The sequence below is a fragment of the Phoenix dactylifera genome, chromosome 10 (assembly GCF_051530095.1).
Source record: "Phoenix dactylifera cultivar Ajwa chromosome 10, Ajwa_hap1_PhDact_Kaust_v1.1, whole genome shotgun sequence".
NCBI lineage: Eukaryota > Viridiplantae > Streptophyta > Magnoliopsida > Arecales > Arecaceae > Phoenix > Phoenix dactylifera.
In genome coordinates, this window is record NC_143199.1 from 29,084,443 (window position 1) to 29,100,541 (window position 16,099).

The window sequence follows — 16,099 nt, forward strand, 5'->3', positions numbered from 1 at the left end:
TTTGTTTAGGAAAAGAAGGGGAGCGGAAGGGAATTAACTCCACCTACATAGCAGCCCCCACTGGGTCCTTCTTCCACCAGGAAATATCCGATGCGGATAGACAATACGCTCATACCCTTTCCGACCCGTGGTTATCCACGTGTGAGTACGTTATCCCAGCATCATCTCAGTACCAGCGGATCAGAAGCGCTCCCATTGAGTGCGTCCAGACGGAGGGCATCCGATCCCCATATTTAATCGACGTCCGCGCGTTTCGAATCTAAACCACGCTGATAGAAACAAAGCCGTGTTCCACCTGTGCTACCATCTTGGTGGCCTATACTATCCATATTCAACATGGTAGAAAAGGACTGGTCTCCGGTTGGGCTCCACAATATTAAGTCTATTTTAAATCTTGAATAAAAGTGGGATACTTTTGTGCATAAAATTTTTTTTTCCAGCTCGGCACAATATTTTTAAACTTTCAAGATGGCATCTCTTCATTCCCAAAAGCATTTTTTTTTTAAATATACATCAATATTATACAAAAAAGAATGCATTAAAGTTAGGGGAGAGTCCTTATCTACCAAAATGAAAATATTATAGTACTATATATATTATGAATAAGTATATTAATTCTAGAAATAAATGCTGCTGTTTTCATAGTAAAGAATGGGGAGAGTCCTTATCTACCCAAATGAAAATATTATTACGTACATCTCACACGCCATCAATCGCCGAATTGTATTGCGGTTGGCTACGAGTAAGATGAGCACGGAATGAATGGAGCCATGCTAATGCCAAAGAAGTTGACAGCTCGTACCAGTATCGCCGTTGCAATAATGGCTCGCCAGAAGGGGAGAGTACGGAAAAGTAATTGCGGATAACGCCGAATCTACGTCAAAGCTGAGGCAAAGCCACCAATGCTTATCCACAACAGCCCTCCTCCTCTCATAGCTTCCCGGTCCCGCAGCTCACATTCCATCCCTTTTTCCGTGTGCGCCTCCAAAACAATCTCCTCTCCCACACTCAACTTCATGCTTGTTATATGTGGGCATCATATGGAGGGAAGCGCTTCGGATCCAAAAGGTATTAGGGATAGTTTCTGAGGCTTAGGTGCATGGTTGTGGGGTGGAAACCGGGCTGTAGGCATAGATCAAGAGAATTGAGAGGACGTCTGAATGAGAATGGATGCTTCTTTTATCCCACAAAGCAACCATGGGACCATGGTTGAGAAGGAGGACCTTGGGTCCATGTCTTCTTCCTCCGAGAACTCTTCGGCGTCGTCGGACTTCATGGAAGATGCGACCTCTTCCGCATCGTCCTCGTCGCTGCTGAACAAGGACGATCATTTCGAAGGTGGACCTCTATATCGCATGTCTTCTCTCGCAGCCCAGCTTCCCTTCAAGTAAGTTCTCGCCTTCTTCCCCCTTTGCCTACCCTTGATGCCTCAAATATTCTGCAGCCTTTGATGTTTTAACTATTAATTTACAATTGATTATATTTTAATTGTTGTACGAGGAACAGCTTACATGGCCATCACAGGCTAATAATTTTTCACTTTATTATTAGATCCTATGATCTGTGTGGGCTATAGCACAAGTTGCACCAAATAGGTGGTCTTAATTAATCATAGCAATTAAGACCAAGCTATAAAAATAAGCATGTTAATTCTATGGCAGGATACTTTGCATCATCCTTTCTTTATGCACCAATATATCATTTAATATATTCCTCAAAAAAATGGTTTCTTATTTTTTTTAACTTATGCAATTTTTTTTTTTCAGTTATAGGAGAGGGCTGTCGAAGTTTTACAACGGGAAATCTCAGTCATTCACATCTTTATCCAATGTGAGGGGCTTAGAGGATCTTGCCAAGCCTGAGAGGCCATGCAGGAAAAAACTCAAGTCATCCAGGAGCTGTGGAGGGGATTTGGACTGGCAGAAATCACTGTCCCTTAAAGGGTGTTCCAAGATTATCACGAAGAAGGCTTCAAGGGGTTCCTCATTTTCACTCGGTGCAAGGAGTAGGCCTCCCATTCCTCCACAGAAATCTAGCAATTTTTCGAGCAATAACCTTTTGTTTGCTTCAAGGTGTTTCGAGTGATGCATAGAGATTAGAAACTAATCGTGATTTTGGTTTGAGTAGTTAAGTGATCTAATTTTGTTATGATGCAAGAGAAGTTGTTCGTATACATTTATGAATGTTGTTGGAGGGCTGTTTTCTAATAGCTAATACACACAATTGTCCAGATTTTATTGGGTTCGAAGTGGCAATTAGGCAGAAGTTTAAATGTTTAATAGCTAGTTATTACTTTCTGATATTTTGAAGGCAAGCTACAGGGATTCAGTTCCGTGGCTGCATACATCTCCTGTTGAAGGAAGTATGATTGACCTTTAAAAGGTGTTTCTGGTAGTGCGTGATATGTGATGAGGTGTCCATCTCTTATCAATAGTCTTAATGATAATCTTTAAAATATGGCCTGAATTCATAGCGGTGAGAGGCAATCACTTTTCTGAGACTAAGGCCCGGGGAGAGCTTTTCCAAACAAAACTGTCGGAAAAGAGTTTTTGAAGAATAGCTTTTATAAAAAATTATTTACTATTTAGTAACTATATTTCTAAAGTATTATATATATTTGGTAAACAAACTGAGAAAATACTTTTACATAACAAAATTATCATAAAAGATATTACAGAGTATAATAAAATATAACATATATTAATATATAAATATATGATATAATATAATATTACTATAGTATAATATAATAATATTATAATATAGTACTATAATATTGTATACTATAGGATAATAATTTAATATAATATTAAATTATTTAACATAATATATCAATGTATTATGATATTATGTAATATAATATTATATTTATAGTATAATACTACAATAAATGTATAAAATATTATAATTATTAGTGTAAATTAATTTTTCATCCTTTTTATGATCATTTATCTCTTTAACAAATTATCTTTTTACTTGACTAATTATAATGATGACAAATTCACTGTACCTATCAATATCATAAAGATCAGATTATTTGCCACTTACTTATTATTATTTTTATTTATATATTTATTTATTTGTTCCTTCGTATATATATTTACTTTACGCATTTTATTTATTTTTTATTTTTTTATTTTATTCTTTGAAATATATTTGTTTATTATCTTATTTATTTATTTATTCATTCATTTATATACATATTTATTTATGCATTTATTTATTTTTTTTCTTTTTTTTTTCTCTTTTTTCTTTCCTTTTCTTCTTCTTTTTTTCTTTTCTTTTTTCTTCTCTTCTTCTCCTTCCTTCCTCTCCTCCCGCAAGGCCGGCAGCACCGGCAGGGGGCCGGGCCGCGGCCGGCGGTGCCTGCGGCAGTCTCGGTGGCCACGGTTGGCCTCCTGTGAAGTGTTCTCCTCCCGCGAGGCCAACGGCGCCAAAAAGGGGCCGAGCCGTGGCGAACATAGGAGGGAGGTGGGTCGTGGCCGGCGGCGGCCGCAAGAAGCGGGAGGGTGCCCCCTTCTTCTTTCTCTTCTTCGGCACCTCCCCACTCGTGGGGGTGGCGACATCCATGACGACCGACCCCTTCTTCTTCGGCACCTCCCCATCTGTGACTAGGACATCGTGGCCCGGCGGCGGCCGCGGAAAAGGGGAGACCGACCCTTCTTCTTCCTCTTCTTCAGCACCTCCCCACCGTGGGGGCGGGGGCATGGGGGGCGGCGATAGGGGAGAGGAAGGGGGATGGGTGGGAGGAAAGAGGCGGTGAGATGGAGTGTTTTGGGAGGAAAAAAGAATTTTTAAATGGAGATATTTTAGTCCAAAAAATAGCTTTCCAACAAAGCTCAAAACAGCTTTTTTGGAAAACTCCAAAATGGAGCTTATGCCAAAATTTTTTTTTTAGTTTTCTGAAAAAGCTAAAATAGCTTTCCGAAATTTTTACCAAATACTATTTTTTATCTAAAAGTACTTTTAGAGGGCCAGAAAATGCTTTTTGGTCCTCCAAAAGCTCCCTCAAATGGGGCCTAAGACAATGGAGGAATAGTTGATCCTAAGTAGCTTAGGCATACTTAGGTGGAACTTCCTAAAAATATTGAGGAAGCTTGAAAACCTGTTAGGCTTAAGAGTGGCAATTAGGTCGGGTCGGACAAGATACAGATCGGGTCGAATACATGATAAATCAAAAATATATCAATTTGAATTCAATATTTTTATTAAGTGGGTTTAAATCCAAACTTGAACCTGATTATTTTATTAAACAAGTAACCTGATTTAATCTACAATGGGTTGAATCATGGCAAATAGTTAAAACTAATCGAGCATTGCCACCCTAGTTAGGCTCGGGTGCTTTATCACCTGGTTAGTCAAAGAGTGTATATTATACATGATATCCTGAGTGAAATCTAGATCCAGATTATCCAGTAAGCCAAGGGAAGATGAAGTAAAGAGTGCTAATCTAAAGTCCAAATGAGTGGGAAAGGCAATACCGAATGCTCGATGGAAGAAATTATGAAGGATGAAGGATGTTGGCCATTAGAGTAGGATCTCTAGTGGTTTCTTCACCCCATGATGAGGTGGAGATGAAGTTGCATTTTGCCCTAGGATGTTGGCCATTAGAGTAGGATCTCTAGTGGTTTCTTCACCCATAAGGTGGAGATGAATTTGCATGCATTTTGCCCTAACCGATGCAATTCTGTGGAAAAATTGGACTTCTCCAATTCAATCTGAATCAGAGGATTCCAACTTATAAACTATATCACATATTGATAGGACTTGGAGACTAGCAAGGGTGAAAATCCAAGCTGATATAAAGGCGGTACGGCCAAAAATATGGGCTAATATTGACCAAGACTGCACGAATTCGAAAGTACCTGGTTTCAGATGATCTAAACCTAATTACCTGATTTGCAAAAGTTACTTGATAAAAATTTACATCTATTATTATGAGCTTGACAACATCCCAAAAAAAAAAAAAATCCCAACCTAGTGTCCTAGACCAATAATTCAAACTAAGTACAATTCAAGCTGGAACTAATGCAAGCCCTAAATATGACAAATTCAGTAGCACAAAAAGAGGTCACACGTGTAGGTGTTGCTAAATACATTTGCATAGAACATCTTAGTCACCATAATATAAGATGTAACAAAAACAATACTCCCAGTTGTACCAATTGGCACCTATCACAAGAACAAAAAGCTATGAATTTTTTTTATTTTAAATCAAAACAAAGCAGTCAATTGTTTGACCATCTTCAAAATATTGCTTCTTCAAAATGTCGTTACTCCACTGGTACTAGATCGGACTCGAACTTGAAAACCTCCTGAGCAAATAAATGATCAATCTCAATCTTTGCAACCACCCCTCGTGAAAGGTCATACCTACAACCAACATAGATCAATTCTAACTTTAAAGATAAAACCTTAAAATTAACAAATGCGTACATACATACAACATACATACATACATATATATATACACACACACAATAAAAAGAAAGTTTAGTGTATGTGCATGCACCGTAGAATGTTGAGTAATGTTTGATAGCCACCATATTTTCCGATCAAAGAGATGGATGGTTAGCTGGATGGCCTAATATGCTATATAAGGCATGTCCTTCTTGATAGCCATCCATCTCGTGATGGCGGCTGGAGCAAATACTGCGGTGCAAAACATGAACAGCAAATGCTAGATGAGGGTGTACACACGTTAGAGCTATATGAATTGCCCTTTTCACCCTAAAAAAAAAAAAAAAAAAAAGAAAAAGAAAAAAAGAAGAAGAAGAAGAAGAAGAAGAAGAAGAAGCTAGATGAGTAACCTCACCATGCAACCCTGAAGAAACTGCTCATAAATGCTACATCAGACAAACATAAATCCTCGATGGTCAAAGCTGGGTCATTGATGCAGGCTTCTAAGCTCACCACCTTTCTCTTCTCCCATCTTTGCTCCTTGTAATTGGCCATGACCCAAATCTCCATCCACTCTTTCTCAACGAGCACCAAGCAAAGTTGGCCTTCACACTTCACTAATTTCATGCAGTTCCACCTCATCTCATCTTCCCCAACCTCTTCAGGCAATAGAATCAATTTCCAGGTCTCCTCGCGGATATCAAATGCAAAGATATTACCATCGTACATCCGCCAATGGAGGGCTCCGTTGACTGATACTGCTGCCTCCTGCCTGAGTGAGCCTGGAGGCAGCTGGACGTCCCTCGACCGCCTCCAAGCTTGAGACCGCGAGTCGAAGATCTCACACCGCAAGTAGTCGAACTTCTGTTTTGGCTGCGAGAACCGAATAATCTTGTACTCCAACGGTCCAGTGGAGCAGGTCACCATAGCAATCTTCTTAGTGAGATACCTGGTCTTTGGATTTGGTATCCGCCACCATTGTCGAGTTGCTGGCTTGCAGACATAATACCGGGGGATGCCGTGGTACCACTGGCTGGTGCAAAGCACGATGCCTCGACATCCCACTGCTTCGATCTTCACATCTTTGGGAAGGAAGTCGAGGAGTAAAAGTCGGACCGAGGGCGGCAATGGCTGGATGGAGACGAAGCTCGAGTGGAAGTGGTTGCGCCGCATACTCTGGATGAAGTAACCTGATATCGTCTGGGTTCGGCTGCAATGGAGGGAGGTGAAGATCGGCTCGTAGGTGATCTGACGCCATTGCCGGCACACACGTCGGCAAGCAGGGAGCGCTTCGAGTGAGACCCGGGTGAGGATCTCGAAGACGACAGCCTCAGGCAGCGTGGAGGAGCTCTCGATGTCTTCATGTCGACCTTCTTGCATGGACGCCATCTTTCTTGATCTGCAGGAAGACACAGCTGTGTGAACTCCCCAGGTACGTTATATAGTGGAGTTTACTTGGCGGAAAAGATTGTGGGCGAATCGAAGAGTTCAGGAAAACTGCACTCCTACTGGGACTTGGAGGGAGAGCGGTAGCTACGGAAGTGGAGTATTTATCGGAGTAGGATTTGTTTCTTTCTAGCCAAGTTAGGGTAATACACGCCTTCAAAGTGAGAATTAGTCATTACAGCATGGGCCATAACTGGCTCGAAATAGATTTTGTGTCCACAGATGGTCATCTTTAGTTTGCAACAATCAGAGATCGACGTGGGATAGATTTGGCTTGGGCTTTGATCTTGAAGATAAAACAGAGATGACTAATGACCAGGGTTGAAACTGGTCAGGTTGGATCCAGATGGCCTAACACAAAGCTAGCCCGAACTGGCTTCTAGTTTAAGCTTCAGACTCTAAAGTGAACCGATTACTCATCTTTGCAACGTAATCCTGTTTTACGTCCAAGAATTAGCAGTCTAAACAAAATAAGACATCGATAGGTTATCTTTTCTTTTTTCCCTCCAGCCTATGGATGCAATGTATGGATGATGGATCCGTGAACAACTTATAATAATAAAGAAAATCCAATCATTAAGAATAAACAAATCTTATCTTCTGGTGAAAATTAAAATTTAAAAAAAAAACAGTAATACATCGTCAAGCCTAAGAATGACTCATGATCCTACAGTTATCTGCTTGAATATGGTCAACGGTTTCGTAGATACTAGTAATTTGAGGAAAAAAAATAGATATGACAAACCCAAAATAGAACAGCAGCCAAATCGGTATTTCAGTATCATGACACAGATGGACACCTGAAAGAGGCGACCGATACTTAAGGTAACAGAACAGAATTACATGCTGAACTCCCTGAAAACACAAGCAAGATAACTCTCTGTATGTAGGGTTGTGTAGATGTAACAGATGGGCAATAAATACTTTTAGGAGTTGTGCAAACAGGACCTCAGTCTTTGTGCACAGATAGGTACACTAACATGGACTGACTCATGCATTGCAATGTGACCCTGATACCAAGCAAAGCCTGAAAATGAGATACAAATTTTGGGTGCCCAGGCCAAGCGGCACCTATCACTAAATTGCCGTTGGTGAAGCAGTGATCAATGGGTTCAGGCTCCGACCATGTTGCTTAGGCCAGCATCACATTAAGCTTCCTCTACAACAACATAGGCACGCAAGTACTTCTAATGTATTGTCAATTAACAGAAGAAAGAGTATACATTTTTCCATTTTTGAAAAACCATGAGTACGATGCCTGGCATGGATTAGCACAGAAGACCAGAAAGCAAACATTTGAGTAGATCCGCTTATAGATAATATAACTCATGAAAGGGAAATGCATCCCATTCGAGAGTAGGGTGTTTCACAGAGATGAAGGCGAGAAAAGCGGCAACTGAAATTATGTAATGGATGTCAGATTCATTATAGTGGAAATGCGAAGCGAAACAAGTGCCTGCTCAAAGCGTAATGGATCAACAACATTTAAATTATATAACAGATCTAGAGGCATACCACAACATTCAGCAAATGTCAGAGTCCAACCGAGCTAGAAACCATTTCATGTTTGTCTTGGGATTACCTGAAAATGGCTTCTTCAAGAATAACTAGGTAGGGTCTCAACTCTCAGGTATTATAATTGGACTTGTCCATAGAGTAAGGATGGATCATGATAGTTATCTATATGGTAATCTTGCAACCTTTGATGAATTGCCAATTACGTAATTAAGATTTGATGCAATTAAGGTTTGAGGAATGGAAATCCATGTTAGCAATATATTATATAAATAAACAAATAAATCTATAAATGCAATTAATGGAAAATCTTAAAAGAAATAATATGTATATCATTCAGTATCCAAATAATTCTATTTTAATGTAAAATAAATCTATGCATTTAATAAATTTATATCATAGAATTTCAAATCCTACAGATCTACTAATATTAAATTAAAAATAAAGGTAGAAGAATTAAAGTAGCCTAATTGAAGGCAGGTCGAAGCGCGTAGATACTGTCCCAAATAAGTATTTGCCCCCACGTACGGATCTCCCGGCAATCTTTTTCTGAGATACGACGACCCTATAACTTCTTCTTCGGCACGTCTCGGAAGAAGTCAAAGCGAACCCGATTAGACTTGCAGATCCAGCGAAGAATGAAAGAAAAGGCTAAAATAAAATATAAAAGAACAAGAATAAAAATCACAAGTGGCTAAGAGGAGGAAGAACTTTTCTTCAGAATTTTTTCAATATTTTTCTCTAATTTTTCGTGTTTCGAAAGAGATGAAATTGAGGGGTATACATAGGGGTATGGGATCAGGGGCAAAATGGTAATTTTGCGGATGCGTCTGCGGTAATTATGTTGCCAACGTTGGCGTTTCGCTGATTTTAAACGTACAAACCCGCTGGCGTTTCCTTGTTCTCAAACGCGCACGTGCATGACTGGCCAATTAGAGCCACGAGGTGCGTGGTCCCCAGCTCAAATCCAAATAACACGATTTTAAACGCGTAAAACCGCTGGTGTTTCCTTTTTCTCAAATGCGCACGCGGCCCGAGATTTGGTCGTGTGCGCATTTAAGTTTTTTCCAACAATCCCTCACAAAAATTAAAATAATTTTAAACTCAAAATAAAATGTTGGATAACTTATATTATGTAATAGGTGTAGGTACCTTTCGGTTTGAACCTTCACTTAGTGACAATTGATTACATCTATGGAGCCAAGGTGGTCTTAACCTTGAACCTCGGTCCATGGCTTAGAATAAATCAATAGCAAACATAATATAGCCCGATCTGGGTTCTAAGCGGGTTGCGCTATTATGGCCATGCGCAGGTATCTATCATGTGCTTTTTAGGAAATCAACCATTTGCCATAATCGCGACATCACGACTACACATATAGGTGAGTCCTAATAAGGAAGCTAGCAAGAAAGCTTCTGCCTCTTGGATCTCGGGCTCATTAAGAGTTATACAAACGAACTCATTCTACCGCTTGCTTTTATGAGCACTAGCGCCATAGGGATGAGAAAAACATGAAATAGTGCTCCTTTTAGTCACAATCTGATTTGTTTCTACCCATTGAATCTTTTAAGATTGGGTTTTCACCGTGGTGATCTATCTTTATGGGCTAAGCCACATCCCCCTCGACGACTCTAGAACCACTATTCTAGATAAACCTTTTGTAAGCTGATCAGCCAAATTATTTTCTGATTTTACAAAATTCAGAGCAATAACGTTATTTTTTAATTTATATCTTAATGATTTATAATGCACTTTTGAGTGCTTGTTCATTTTTACATTGGTATTTTCTTGGTTGCACTTATCTATTGCAGATTTACAGTTACAATGTAAGGAGACAGGTGGTAAAGGTGACTCGTCTACATGAAGGTCTATTAGTAGATCTCCAAGCCACTCAGCCTCAGTGCTAGTGGTATCTAAAGTTATCAGTTCAGACTCCATGGTACTCCTAGATATTAAGATTTGTTTGGTGGATTTCCAAGACACAGCAGCACCTCCTAGAAGAAAGACGTATCCTATGGTGAATTTAACATTTAGGGTATCGCTGATTCAGTTGGCATCACTATAATCTTCTAGAACAGCAGGAAACCCACTAAAGTGCAAACTATAGGACTTGGTACCCTTAAGATACCTAAGGATCCTCTCTAATGCTGTCCAGTGATTTCTATTTGGATTAACAGTATATTTACTAAGTCTATTTACATCATATGCTATGTCTGGCCTGGTATAGTTTGCTAGAAATCCTAGTGAGCCTATGATTTGAGCATATAGGCTTTGAATGATAGAAATTTTTAAATTCTTCTTAAGGTGTGTAGAGGGATCAAAGGGAATTGGAATAATAAAATTTATTGAGTATCTTGTCAACATAATGACTTTGGGATAACTCAATTCTATTTGCACTTCTAATTATTTTGATATTTAAAATTAAGTCAGCTTATTCCAAGTCTTTCATATCAAACTTATGACTTAAAAAATTGTTTTACTTCATCAATTATCTGAAGATCTGTCCCAAAGATCAGTATATCATCTACATAGAGGCACAAGATAACAAATTTATATCCAACTCTCTTATGATATACATATTCATCTATGCTATTGATTTCAAAACCAAATGTCATTATGGTTTCATCAAATTTCAAGTGTCATTGTTTAGGTGCTTGTTTAAGACCATAAAGAGATCTGACTAGTCTGCAAACTTTATTTTCTTGGCCTGGGATTACAAATCCCTCTGACCGGTCCATATAGATTTCTTCATTTAAGTCTCCATTTAGAAAAGCTGTCTTGACATCCAACTGATGAATTACTAATCTATGGATGGAGGCTAATGATATAAGAACCCTAATAGTTGTAATCCTAGCTACAGGTGCATAGACATCAAAGAAATCTACCCCATGTCTCTAAGTAAAACCCTTGGCAACTAATCTAGCCTTAAATTTATCTACAGAGCCATCAGGCCTAAGTTTCTTCTTAAAGATCCATTTGCACCCTATAGTTTTACAGCCAGGAGGAATATCAATCAATTCCCAAGTATGATTTTGGATGATTGACTACACCTCATTGTCCACAACTTCTCTCCAAAAAGGTGAGTCCAAGAATTTCATTGCAGCCTCAAAGGTAGTTGGAGAGTCTTCTATAAGAAAGGTATAGAAGTCATCTCCAAATGTTTTCTCTACCCTGAATCTTTTACTCCTCTTAGGTTCTGCTTCTACTTCTATTTCACTTGTCCTTATTCTACTAGAGTTAAAAGCTATACCGCTATCTACTCTAGTCCTAAGTGGAAAGGCATCTTCAAAATATGTTATATCTCTGGCCTATATGATGGTGTTGTTACTAATATCACTTTCTTCTGAATTAATCACCAGAAATCTATTGGCATTACTATTGACTGCATATCCTATGAATATAGCATCCAATGTTTTAGGTCCTATTTTATTTCTTTTAAAATCAGGTATTTTTACTTTTGCCAAGCATCCTCACACTTTCAAATAGCTAAGATTAGGTTTTCTATGTTTCCAAACTTCATATGAGGTTAGATCATTATTTTTAGAGGAAATCCTATTGAGGATATAATAGGCTGAAACTAGAGCCTCCCCCCACAAATTCTCTGGTACTCCTGAGCTTATAAGCATGGAGTTAACTATATCCATTAAAGTCCTATTCTTTCTTTCTGCTACTCCATTTGATTGGGGAGAATGGGGTGTTGTTACTTCATAAATGATTTCATGATCTTCACAAAATTGAGTTATATCATTAGATGTATATTCACCTCCCCTAAGTATTTTAATATTCTTTTCCTGTTGGTTCTCAACTTCGATCTTAAAAATCTTAAATTTGCTGAATACCTCATTCTTGATTTTAATTAGGTAGATGTAACAAAATTTGGATAGATCATCTATGAAGGTCACAAAGTATCTGTTACCTTTCCTGAAAGTTCTACCCAAGTCACAAACATCACTATGGATTAACTCTAATAGATCCGAATCCCTATTAACAGATTTAAAAGGCTTCCTAAGAAGTTTTGCTTCCACACAAATTTGACATTTCTCATGGTTCTTAAGATCACTTTTTGGTATTAGATTTAGGTTCATGAGTTGCTTAATTGAATTATAATTTACATGACCTAATCTACCATGCCAAATAGAAGGAGGTTCTATATTCATAATCAAAAGATTTTCATTCATTGAGGGAGATATTACATTCAACTTAAACAATCCTTCACTTATGAACCCTTTTCCAATAAACATTACACCATGAGAAATTACAACCTTATTGGACTCAAAAACAAGACGAAAGCCTTGCTGGACTAGCAAAGAACTACTAATGAGGTTTCTCCTAACAACTGGAATATGTTGGACACCGTGCAGGGACAGGACTTTTTCAGAGGTAAGCTTTAAGTCCACACGTCCTACTCTTAGCACACGCGCCTCCAAGTTGTTTGCCATGATCACAACTCCTCCACTTGAGATCTGGTAAGAAGAAAACCAGAAGCGATCCGAACAAATATGAATACCAGCTCCGGTATCAATCCACTAATCAAGTGCTTGTAAAGTCATGTTAACTTCAGGAGCGAAGAAAACATATTTGATAGCTGTCTCAGAGGAGCCAGCGCCGGAAGTCACTATGTTGACTTGAGCACTGGTTGTGAGTGGACCTTTCTTCTTAGATTGAAGAGGTGCAGTCTTCTTATAGAAACACTGGAGAGATAAATGGTTGGTCCGACCACACACATAACAGAAACGAGCACCACCTTCCTCTTTCTTCTTCTTCTGCTCCTGGGATTGAATAGGTTTTCTATTGTAGTGGTGGTTTGGGTTTCTAGGGTAGTAGGGTTTCTTTTTGAAGTTCTTACGGAAGGGTCAGTTCTGATTTTTCTTAGGAGGGGCCTTTACATTATATGCATTATTCTTGGGTCCAGTAAAGGTATTACTCCTGAGCCTGTGCTGCTCTTCAATCCTAATGGAGTTCAAAACTTGGGATAGGGTGAGAACTTTTTGGGTATGGCTCAGGATCTTAGTAAAATCAGACCAGAAAGTAGGTAGTTTATCAATCAACAGGCTACCTAGAATGATTCATCCAAATTGGTTCCATTAGCCCTAAGCTGGTGGATCAGAGTTTCAAAATCATGGATTTGGTCACTCATAGCTTTGAGTCCACCATCCTAAAATTATTGAAGTCGGAGGCCTTGAACCTTTTTACCCCAGCATCATGAAGACCATATTTGCTATCTAGGGTGTCCTAGAATTCTTTGGCACTCTTGGCTATATAATAAATATCATACAACCTCTCAGAAAGAGCACCTAGAATTCTATGGATACAATGATAATCTATCTTGTCAGGTGTCCTAGAGGGTGTGCTAGTAGAGGCAGAAGGTTCAGTGTTGAAAGAGGTTGAGTTTTGGTGAGTAGCATATCGTAAAGTAGTTGGGTTGGACCCGTTATTAACTTTAGTAGTACTTTCACCTATGGCTGAGATCAATCCCAATGTGGTGAGCCAGAACTGCACTTGGTTCTGCCACTTCCTAAAGTTATGACCATTAAATTTTTCAGATTTGGCACTAAGGTGGTCACTAGTATTTGAGGCCATAGGATCAGGGTTACAGAATAGAGACAAAAACCTAAATGAAGGCAAAAAGTCTATGTCAAAAGATTGCACTAATATTTATATTGAATTTTGGATATCTAATTGATATATCCAAAAAACTAATAGCCAGATCAGCTCCAGATCAGTGGTGGAGCACTAGGCTCACTTAAGTACCAGCCTTTCTTAGGCACGTATGCCTTTTTGACAAGCTTTTCTTAGACACTATTAGCTAGTGGATATAGTCACTAGAAATCACACAAATTCAATTTTTAGAAAAACCAAAGTGCAAACTTAAATTTGTTAAAAAGGATTAACTAATTTTTTTCATTTTTTCATTTGAATTTTTCGAATTAGTAACAATTGATTACTAAACTTAATGCTAGCAATTATTGTAATTGAAATCTAATTTGTCAATTCAATGAATTATATATATTAGAATTGATTTATTTCCTTATTAGAATAATTGATTACTAATTTAGTGCCAACAAATCAATTATTGTAATTGAGATCTAAAATATCAATTCAATGAATTATAAAATTTATTATCTTATTAGAATAATTGATTGAGATCTAATAAGTCAATTTAATAAATTAAATTATTATGTATTAACCAATTTCTGAATTTTTCGTTTGAATGAGATCTAGAAATTACTCCATGAGGAGTCCAAATGGAGGTATAATAAACCTTTTGGAGGTTAAGCAAATTGTTACCTTTTTAGAATAATTGATTATTAATTTTTATGATAGCAAAACAATTATTTTAATTAAAATCTAATTTGCCACAATTGTAATAAAGGATTTAATGAATTATATATTACTAACAAAAAAAATAAACAATTACTTCTTTGGTTTGTTAGCAATATATTATCTAAATAAACAAATAAATCTATAAATGCAATTAATGAAAAATCTTAAAAGGAATAATATATATATCATTCGGCATCCAAATAATTCAATGTAAAATAAATCTATTCTAGCACAAAATAAATCTATGCATTTAATAAATTCATATCATAGAATTTCAAATCCTACAGATCTACTAATATTAAATTAAAAATAAAGGTAGAAGAAAGTAGCCTGATTGGTTGAAGCGCATAGACGCTGTCCCAAAGAAGTATTTACCCCCACGTACGGGTCTCCCAGTAATCCTCCTCTGAGATACGACGACCCTACAACTTATTCTTCGGCATGTCTCGGAAGAAGTCAAAGCAAACCCGATCGAACTTGCAGATCCAACGAAGAACGAAAGAAAAGGCTAAAATAAAATATATAAGAGCAAGAATAAAAATCACAAGTGGCTAAGAGGAGGAAGAACTTTTCTCCAGAATTTTTTCAATATTTTTCTCTAATTTTTCGTGTTTCGAAAGAGATGAAATTGAGGGGTATATATAGGGATATATGATCAGGGGCAAAATGGTAATTTTGTGGAAGCGTCCGCGGTAATTATGCTGCCAGCGAAATGCCAACAGGCGTTTCGCTGATTTTAAACGCGCAAACCCGCCGGTGTTTCCTTGTTCTCAATTGCGCACGTGCATGATCAATCAATTAGAGCCACGAGGCGCGTGGTCCCCAGCTCAAATACAAATAACCCGATTTTAAACGCGTAAACCCACTGGCGTTTCCTTTTTCTCAAACGCGCACACGACTCGAGATTTGGCTGCATGCGCATTTAAGTTTTTCCCAACAATCCATAGTCAAAGTTCTTGATGTTTGTTCATCCAAACCTTAATCTCAATATGGATAATTGAAGATTATTTGGAAACCGAATTCTTAGATCGTCGACTTAAAAGGTCATTTACACACCAGAGGATCATTCTCTAGCATATAGTTTCATTTCAACACTAGCCTGTCAAAAAAATTATGGAGGTGAAGTTTACAGTCATTAATAGTTGCCTTCTTGAAAACTGATACAAACGATAGGGATGGAATAAGCAAAGGCTCCCCATTTTGGACTTACATATTCACAATTTCAGCAAGTCAATGCAAGTTCATTATTTTCTCCAAGAAGTGACAAGAAAGCAATATGAGACAAACTACTTCTAATTGATTTGCTTTGGTTCCTTGACACTGAAGTTGAACTAGGTGTCTAATTAGTATGGTGCCTAAATTGGACAAGTTCTCAAGAGGCTTGTGGTAGGGGTTTTAGTTGTTTAGTCTTTA

At 38.0% G+C, this 16,099-nt stretch overlaps 2 protein-coding genes across 2 annotated transcripts; one reads left to right on the forward strand and one right to left on the reverse strand.

Moving 5' to 3' along the window:
- The first annotated feature begins 908 nt into the window (after positions 1 to 908).
- LOC103723717 (protein OXIDATIVE STRESS 3-like) lies at positions 909 to 2,232 on the forward strand. Its single transcript, XM_008814736.5, has 2 exons — positions 909 to 1,387; positions 1,767 to 2,232. The coding sequence occupies exons 1-2, from the start codon at positions 1,161 to 1,163 to the stop codon at positions 2,083 to 2,085; spliced, it is 546 nt and encodes a 181-aa protein (XP_008812958.1). The 5' UTR covers positions 909 to 1,160; the 3' UTR covers positions 2,086 to 2,232.
- A 3,041-nt stretch (positions 2,233 to 5,273) lies between these two features.
- On the reverse strand, positions 5,274 to 6,835 carry LOC103724275 (F-box protein At5g49610-like). Its single transcript, XM_039115653.3, has 2 exons — positions 5,816 to 6,835; positions 5,274 to 5,373 (listed from the first exon to the last, which is right to left on the reverse strand). Exons 1-2 carry the CDS (start codon positions 6,787 to 6,789, stop codon positions 5,274 to 5,276), a joined length of 1,074 nt encoding a protein of 357 aa, XP_038971581.2. The 5' UTR covers positions 6,790 to 6,835.
- Between the last annotated feature and the right edge of the window lie 9,264 nt (positions 6,836 to 16,099).